Source organism: Macrobrachium rosenbergii, chromosome 5, assembly GCF_040412425.1.
Source record: "Macrobrachium rosenbergii isolate ZJJX-2024 chromosome 5, ASM4041242v1, whole genome shotgun sequence".
NCBI classification, from domain to species: Eukaryota; Metazoa; Arthropoda; class Malacostraca; order Decapoda; family Palaemonidae; genus Macrobrachium; species Macrobrachium rosenbergii.
In genome coordinates, this window is record NC_089745.1 from 32,595,490 (window position 1) to 32,605,489 (window position 10,000).

Genomic DNA, 10,000 nt, shown 5'->3' on the forward strand with positions numbered 1-10,000 from the left:
ACTACAACACCTTCTAAAAACATAACAAACATCTCACATGTCTCGAACTGCGCCATACCCGCGCATAAACGCTGCTGGGAAGAAAGGGCGTGGGTCTGGTATGATACATGAAAACATACGACTGGGGTCTGAGCGATGTCAGGCAGGGCAGCCGATCGAGAACAGGTCTACCCTAAAGCCAAATCAAAAAGGGCATCGTGCTTACCCCATACAAACATGGGAATAAAAGCACGTTAAAAGAAAAAGAAGAAGATATATATATATATATATATATATATATATATATATATATATATATATATATATATATATATATATATGACTATTTATCACATCACCGTGATTCATATACAATCAGAAAGCTACAAACCTCTCTTGTGGCTGACTGGTTAGTGTGTCACTGTAGTCCTGATTCCCCGTCCGTGCTGGTTCGATCCCACGGGACGGTGGACTTATTATCAACTAAAAAAACATATATGAAAATATATTACTGGAGGTAGTGAATTAGATAGAAAAGGACAAAGCTTTCTGATTATATATATATATATATATATATATATATATATATATATATATATATATATATATATATATATATATATATATATATATATAGTGTGTGTGTGTGTGTATAAGAATTTCGAAAACCAAGTATCCCACGTTCGCTGGAAGCTACAATGTGAGGTCATCCAGACGGAATTTTATGGTAGAAACAAGTACATATGTAGACAAAAGCAAACTTGATAAAAACATGACATTATAAAAAAAATAGGTCAAACCTAGATTATACAATAAAATACTCGAATAAGCAAATATTCACAAGTTATTACGACTAATATCTAACTTTGAGAACATAAGTGCACAGTGGAACATCAGCAGTAAAGAGGATTGCTTTCTCACAAAGGTTCTTACGGGATGCCCATATGTCCATGACCCGGTAGCTGACACTAGCAATGGCAACTACACAAGTCAAGATTTTGGAAAGGCAACGCCGTTCAGGGCTTGGCAGCTTATCCATGTGATGCAGGAATATAACTATCATCACCGTAAACAATGACAAAAATGAGAATGTCAGTCAACAAAGTAAATCCCTAGTGCAAGAGACCAGAAGACAAAATTATTTCACAGTAAGCTAAATGAATAATAATGGAAGTGCGCATAAACATATTCAACGGTAGCGATGTTCTCTCTCTCTCTCTCTCTCTCTCTCTCTCTCTCTCTCTCTCTCTCTCTCTCTCTCTCTCTCTCTCTCTCTCTCATTTTCCTTTTAACATTATCAGAGTCTTCGAGAAAGTTTCGTAACAAGGGCCAGTGAGATAATAAGTTACTAACCTTTGGAGTATGATCACAATTTTTAAAAAGTATGCCTTAGATTTCCATTTGAGTATGCAAGAAAGGCCCCATATTAAGACAGCGATCAATGACCTTTTACATAAGATGATCAATAGTATTAATAAAAACTCCAAAACTTTAGCCAAAATTAATTGAAAAAGTTTCATGTTCAAAAGAGCCCTACGCTTCTTTATCAAGATATACCACCTCAATGATTATACCTAAACACGCCCTTATTTCCCACAGAAAAAGTCAGTGCATTGAAATAACCAAGCAAAATGTATTCAAGAGGGAATGTCAAAAAATTAATATTCACGAAAACAAGCAACATCACAAATGACATACATTAATTGATCTCGAGTGCTGAAAGCACCTTTCACAGAAAAAAGTTAGTTAAGAAGATTAGTAAAAAAATGAGGATTGCACAGTATAAACACCACTAGCTATATACGATTAACCAAAACATTCTCTCTCTCTCTCTCTCTCTCTCTCTCTCTCTCTCTCTCTCTCTCTCTCTCTCTCTCTCTCTGATATTTTGACAGGTGTTTCTACACAGCTGTCATAGGATGAGAACATGTTTTGTAACATATTGAGGCCGCCTCTGTCAAAAGCTGAACTCAGCAACCTTTACAGTAGCATTCATTATGCATACACAATAATTGCTCAACACAGGAAATTAATATCAATTCACATATACTGATATTAAAGGCTGATCGGCAATGATAGTTTTACAAACAAACCGCAAATAAGAAAGATGAAATAAAATTATATCTGAGAATATCTTCAAAACAACTCGGAACAAAAAGAGGGTAAAATGACACAAAACTTGGAGAGCATAAGCAGGATGAAATTTAAAAAAATGGAAAATATATAGCATTAACCCAGAATTATTATCTATACAGGACTCCAAAAGTTTAAAAAACTTACTTTTACATACGAGCAGCATCTCTTGAGAAAACCTCGCTTAGCTTATTGTTATAGCATCGTGTGTGTATACATGTATACATTTATATATATATATATATATATATATATATATATATATATATATATATATATATAAATATATATAAATAAATATACAGTATATATATAAATATATATACAGTATATATAATATGTATGTATGTATATATATATATATATATATATATATATATATATATATATATATATATATATATATATATATATATATATATATATATATATATATATATATATATATATATATATATATATATATATATATATATATATATATGCTCTAACGTCTAAGAGATTTTTCTCCGATGTAAGAGTATGTATTTTTAAACTTTTGGAGTCCTGTACAGATAATTTTTCTGGGTTAATGCTATATATTTCCGTTTTTTAAAATTTCAATGTGCTTATGCTCTTCAAGTTAGTGTGCCATTTGACGTTTCTGTAACGAGGTTATTTTTGGTTTCAAGTTTCTTTTGAAGAAAATCTTCCCTCTCACAAACATACACACGCGCATATATATATATGCGTGTGTGTGTGTGTGTGTGTGTGTGTGCGTGTGTGTGTTTTGTGTGTGCTGTGTGTGAGGGGAGATTGACCAAATTCTTTAAACTTGCTTCCAAATACTGTCAAAACACTCACAGAGTAGAATATATTGATGCAAAGGGGGAAACAAACACACAACACTTGATGGTTGACAAGAGGCCCTTGGATAATCGTTTATATTCTAATCTGTGGCGGAATCACAGAATGGATTCAGTCAATACTAAATCTCGGATTCAGAAAATCTATCTATATCACGGTATTCAAATGGAGAAAATATTAATGGTATACAATGTTTAAACAAAACTGGTACACTTTAAAACTTGATAGAGCGTAGTAAATGGGCGTTGTATATTATAGATGTATATATTTATATGACTAAAATATTTTCTGTTAAAACAGAAATCCATCTAATAAAAGGGGCCCATAAAAACACCAAAAAGGGTAGAAAGTTAAGGCTATATTTCGGAGACTGTTTGTCTCAACAGGCAGGTAATGAATGAAATAAAGAGTTACAGAGCAGTGGTATTTATACCAATGAAGGAATATTCCAGAAGTCAGCCGCTACGTCACTCCTGTTGACAGCTTCTCCGTATCTTCTTAACCGCTGGCTGGAGGAAGATTTTATCTACCAGATCTGAATCCCAGGCTCCTTTTGAGTGGTTCATCATATTTCTTTGTTTAATCAGTGCTGATTCTATCATCTGGCTTTGGAACCGACGGTTGCTGCTGTAAATTATATGTGACATATTCTAGTTTATTTTGTGATTATGATTGTTTATGTGGTTAAAATAGCTGAGCTGTTACCCATATCTTACTGAACGTTTATGTTGTATTTGTCTTTGGGGGAGTGATTTACCTGTACAATCGATGTAGGATTGGTCACGGTCAAGGCAAGGGGTGACGTATGCTCCTGTGTCTTTGGGGACTGGCTTTTGTTGGACGTTATTTAGGGATTTGGCTAAAGTATTTGGGTAGGGAAACACAAATGGGTTAGAGTTTCCAAGTGTCTGTGTCAACGTCTTAATTCTGTCCAGGTGTGGGATTATGATTTTATTGCTAGATACGCAAACTCTTATTTCATTCAATACCTGCCTGTTGAGGGAGACAGACAGTGTCTTCGAAATACAGCTTAACTTTCTACCCTTTTGGCGTTTTCATGGGCTTCTTTTATTAGATATATATATATATATATATATATATATATATATATATATATATATATATATATATATATATATATATATATATACATACATACATACATATATATGTGTGTGTGTATAATATGGTATGTATTAACAACGACGGAAAACAAGCCATGAACCCAAACGCCAAATATCTAAATAAAAAAAATGCAGGCTATCATGAATGTTATTCATTTCCTTTGCTTTATACATTACGTTAAGACTAAAAACATTCACAGTTTCGAGAAGGCATGGGTGCCCTAAAGCATCTGGGCATCAAAGATACCACGATATATGTAATTAACAGTAAACCTTAGTTAACTATATGTTTAGAATGATTTTCAAACAGAAAGACAGCCATCACTGGTGATAAATCCTCATGTAGTCGTATCCTTCTTTCTCGTTCAAATTCTAGAGAGAGAGAGAGAGAGAGAGAGAGAGAGAGAGAGAGAGAGAGAGAGAGAGAGAGAGAGAGAGAGAGAGAGAGAGAGAGTTACAACAGAATACCATTAGCTTAACTCATTACAGGCATAAAACTTGAGTTCCAAAATCAAGACAAATTTCATAATGAAGTCTGAGTAGTTTGTCTAGACTGAATGTTAAATCCTGCGCCAAATTAAAATTTTTTCCAAGCAAATCGGTGGGAGATTGTAAACAAACTTTCACAACAGCCTCCAGCTGCCAAAATAGACTAATTAAGCTATCAATACCGTGCAAAATAGAAGAGTAATTTGTAAGTCAGTATTAAAGGATTGTTAAAATAAGTAAAATAAAATGTTTAAGAATGCTTACCTGCTTATTACACTACAGATTATGAGATTATGAAAAATTCCTTATAATCATCTACATAATTTATGTGTGCGTTTTACGGTGCCCCAATAAGAAAATAAAAAACACATGCACGCACGCACTCAAATCTATGGACACGTGTATTCCCAAGCTTATGCCAAAAAACATTTTTCTCTTTCTTTTTCTTGTTCACATGGCATCCATTTACATCTTAGTGAACTGGCATGACACCCAGCCCGAAACAGCTCTCTCATTGAGGCCATCACTGACTTTTCTACATAGTCATAATAAAATAAAAACTGACCAAAACCAAAACAAATACACATACAGTTTTATACACAGACACACATATATTTATTTATTTATTTATTTATAATAATCTTTTATTTTAAAAAACAGTCTGAATATACGTTCACAATCAAGTGGTAATCGGAAGAGCAAGGGTCCAATCTTTAAAAGGATATAATTTCTAATTCAAAATTCATCTGACGTTTATAAACACACTTATCATCAGCATTGAAGGAACATGATAAAGTGATACAGCGGCTTTTAAACAAAGCCAATGAGGTATGGAATAGATTGATAAGTCAGATGGCGGGATCAAATGGGGTAATAGTGGAAATAGAGAGCTGAGTTGGTGACATACATGGTCTGGACGGAATGCTGGTAGACGAAATAGGCGATGAGCAACCAACCAAAGGGCAACGTGAAGGCTTGAGGAGTCTTGGTGGCCATCGATGAGCATCTGCTCTATAAGTTTCAGCGTAGGTAATATAAATCATTCTTCACACTGCTACATTTCACTACTACCTGCTACAACCATGGTTATCACGTTAGTGCCTCATAATGGCAATATCCTGAATGTGCAAGAGTGACCTCCTCGACAGACGAGTCCTAGTCTTCCTGACACACATAATCGTGATGAGGCCCACATTCCTCACTTTGCAGGTCCTTTGTAGTTGGGCTGGAAGAGGGGCTACGTTGTTTGAAAGGAGATAAGCGGTCCTCTTAAAATACTAATAAACGATGTTTTTCTGCTTGTCGCAGTGCCAACTGGATGCAACAGGTAGATAGATACGATACACGTATCCTTTCAAAAAGCCTATAATACGAAAATGAAACAAGAAATTTCTTAAAAAAAATAAAAAAACACCAAAAAGTATATGTATACTCAGTGGTTACCATTTTTCAATTCTAGGAAAGGTCACAGTGCTATAAACTTTGCAGTTATCGTTAAAGCGATGTGCAGAGAAAATGCTCTGGGAGAATTTTAGCAAAGCAATCTGACGAAAATCTTATATTACATGGTTTATTTTTCATATGTTCATATTTAAAAAACATGTATATATATATATATATATATATATATATATATATATATATATATATATATATATATATATATATATATATATATATATATATATATATATATATATATATATATATATATATATATATATATATATTACATACACACATATATATATACATACATATATACATATATATATATATATATATATATATATATATATATATATATATATATATATATATATATATATATATATATATATATGTGTGTGTGTGTGTGTGTGTGTGTGTGTGTGAGGATATATACAATACAAGTGATGAAATACCAACTGAAGGGAAGAGAGAGAGAGAGAGAGAGAGAGAGAGAGAGAGAGATAATAGTTCTGGGGCTGAAACTGGTGGCATAAAAACGCAAAATTCTTATATGTTTCGTTTCAAATAGTTTGCAGCACAGAATAACGTAAATCATCATCTATCACTGTGAACAGCATCATCCAAAAGAAATTCACTTAAGCCTAACAACATACCATATCTTCACTCATTCTAACGTGAATGTAATTTCCCCGAACACGTCCTTTTCCAGCTATAAAGAAATAAATTTCTCAGCCCAGTTCCTAATATCGTAGACGGAAACTGCGCTTTAATATGCGTAGGGGAAAAAAGAACGTTCTTTACTAGCAACATCTTCCAGGGGATTCAGATTTTGAATCTTAAAAATTCTAGGCCTGTCCTAAAGGATGTGAATGTGTTTGAAAAATACATACATTCAAGAAGCTTATTGTCGAAATAAGCATTAAATGGTATTCTTCGTATTTAGAATTTTGAACTACTTTCGATCTTTATTATGTCTACTGTACGAAATAAATAAAATACGATGCTGCTATAATAATAATAATAATAATAATAATAATAATAATAATAATAATAATAATAATAATAATAGATTTTAGACTGAAACTATGTAATCAGGGCATGAGTAGGCTACTAATCTGACAACATTTCTTCAAAGACGGCCATTAGGAAGCACCGTTCTGCTATACAGGACATTTCATTAAAAAGGCTGGACGGTTTTCATAAATACAGTCTGTTAAAAATAAAGACAATATCTATTTTCAAAAGGAGCAACTATTGGGCAAGGCCACAATAACATTTAGAGCGAATTCCTCTTCAAGCTGCGGATTACATATTTTATGAAGGTTCACAGGTCATTAAAAGGATGGAAAAACATAGCACAGGAAAAAAGATATTACTATATAACATTCAGCAAAGTTCTCGAAATCATTCAAAAGCAAGGTCAGTAACAGCTTCATTGCTTACGTTTGTTATGAATTTGCATAATAATTCCTCCTATAACACCTGTAACATATGCGGATGCAAAAGTACCCATGACTGTGTACGTGAGTTTGTATCCCTGAATGATATTGTTAAATAGGATATCATGAAACCATTTCTTACGCCGTATCATTACTACTATTATTACCAGTATTATCCTGGTTTCTTTAGAGGCCTGATATACCAAAAACTTAAAAACCTAAAGGAAATTACTTAGAAATATCAAACCCAAATCATTCTATATGAATTCCACGCAGTTTAGCCCTGTGGGACATGAGCCCAGTTCCATGGCAATCTTTTCTTCGTACCTCCTTGTATGTTTTTGTATCACTGTTATAACATTACAAAACTCAGAGTCGTTACTATTCAGCCAATACTGTTTCTCCCTAAAAAAAAAAAAGTAACCAGTACAGCATGAAGCGCCTGTTACTTAAGACAACTCTACTGTATCATTTTGGTCTATGAAAAATTAAATATATAAAAGAAATAAGAATTCGAATAAGAGCGAACGGATGTACATAACAGAAATGTCTCACTTCTTATGCCACATTCATGGTCCCGTGCGCGATTAGCTGCTGTTAATGCGTTACGTATTTCTGTGTGTATATATGTGTGTGTGTGCGCGCGCGTATGTGTGTGTTTGTGCAGTTTGTATGCTTATGTGTGCACGATTATGTGATGGTATGCATACTGCGATATTATACCTAAAATGTCAGTGAATACATTACATAAGAGTATGCAGTTTACGTAATGAATGAATCACATTTAAGGGAATATTATATCTACATACAAATTAAAATTATCTTGAACTACATGCCGTAATACTCAAGGAAAAATAACAGCAAGGGCTGCCGAATAAAGGTGAAAAAAACTATCAACAGATAATCGTTCACACCAACTTAGGAAGATAACTCCAAACTCACGGATTCAGAAAATGGAGGGAAATATCTTATAACTTGATCTAGTGTACCTCGCTAAGCCCAAATGACCATCTAGCACTTTAAAATATGAACAATAGCAACCATTGTTTCGTTCGCTCACTGAAACAAAGGCAGAAAAAACAAAGGCTAGAGTTCATTTAAAACCATTAGTAATTAAGCTATTCTTACGGAATCGATAGAAAATTCATTAAATGTAGTTTTTTCTAACTAAGGTCACAGCAGTTCTTACTTTTAAATCAAATTTCCATTTTTGAAAAATACAATAAATTATGTCCTTTAACTGTTAATAACGCTCTGATAGTTATTCCTGAAAAGTCCTATTTTACGTGTTTGTTTCTTTAAACTCAATTTCTTAGGAATATAGCATGCAGCACTGCGATGTTCCTTTGTTTTGAAAAATAGTGTCTATATTTAGATGCAAAAATTTACACTGGCCCTGGTTTTGTAAATCCTCGTTTCTTTCAAGTTTATTCTTTGCCTTTGCCATTCTGGAACTAATGAAGTGAATATTATCCTTAAATTTCATAATTCGTGTTTTGCTCCCAGTTTGTTTGAAAAATGAAGTTACAGACCATTTATTATCATAACCAGGAAGTAAAAATTTATGAAAAACGAGTAAAGAAACTACAAAAGTAATTTCCATATTCAAAATGCATATTTCAAAAAGTGCATATCAAAAGAACTCCCGCCAACAATAAACACCAGAAATGAGATACTCTAAAAAGAGGTCATAGCAAAGGAAACGGCTCTAATATTCAAATGAGGCTGTAATCCACATCATGAGCGCATGGCCCTCCACTATGACGACCTCCTCCCCAAGGACCCCCACCACCCCTTCGGCCTTTCGCATGCCAACGATCCCTGGACGTTCCTAATCCCTCCATCCACCCTCGCACCCGCATCAACCTCCCTCCTTGCTTAGTCTATCCCCTGAAGCGCCCCTCCCCCCCTGCCCTCCTCCTACACCAAAGCACTTCGTGAAGTCTGCACATGAACCAAATTATGCAGTTATGCCGCCCCGAAAACGATGCCGCTGGGCTCGCTCGCATTCCCTTCGGCCGAAAAGCGGTTAAAGCAAGAACCACTTGTTTAATGTGTTTGCTTTGCTCAAGCCCCACGACAAGACGGTGCCTTCATGTTTACAGAAAATTATTGGAGTTATTGAATAGATTTAACTAAGATAGACAGTGAGTAACAGAGAGATAATTTCTACATGTACAATTACTGTTAACCTATTATTCTTCTTTTTCTCTCCAACAGTCTGCCGTCAATTCTCTCGACCCGTATACGCTATGGTTGGTTCTGTCCAGCCAGACAGTTTTGATACGCTTCACTCTTACGCCAACACGTTCCAGATGCCTTTTGTAACTCCGTGGTTCCCAGAAAACGTGAGTATATTTTTTCAGGAAATTTAATTGCCTAGCAAGTAAAATACGCTATTTTCACAAGGAAAAAAAAAAGAAGACCATTACGCAAATTAGGCAATAACAGTTTTGTTTTGGGTCTGCAGTCTTGGATTTCATTCATATACAATTTGCACACCAGAAGCGATCGAGGGATAGAAGAAAAATAACTACC

The 10,000-nt window shown here is 34.1% G+C and overlaps 1 protein-coding gene across 1 annotated transcript in view; it reads left to right on the forward strand.

Moving 5' to 3' along the window:
* The window catches only part of LOC136838639 (glutamate receptor 1-like), a 527,409-nt gene that overhangs the window by 273,897 nt on the left and 243,512 nt on the right, over positions 1-10,000 (forward strand). The window contains exon 3 of the mRNA XM_067103948.1: positions 9,683-9,810. Within this exon, the coding sequence (XP_066960049.1) occupies positions 9,683-9,810 (128 nt within the window). The remainder of the gene's footprint in view (positions 1-9,682; positions 9,811-10,000) is intronic.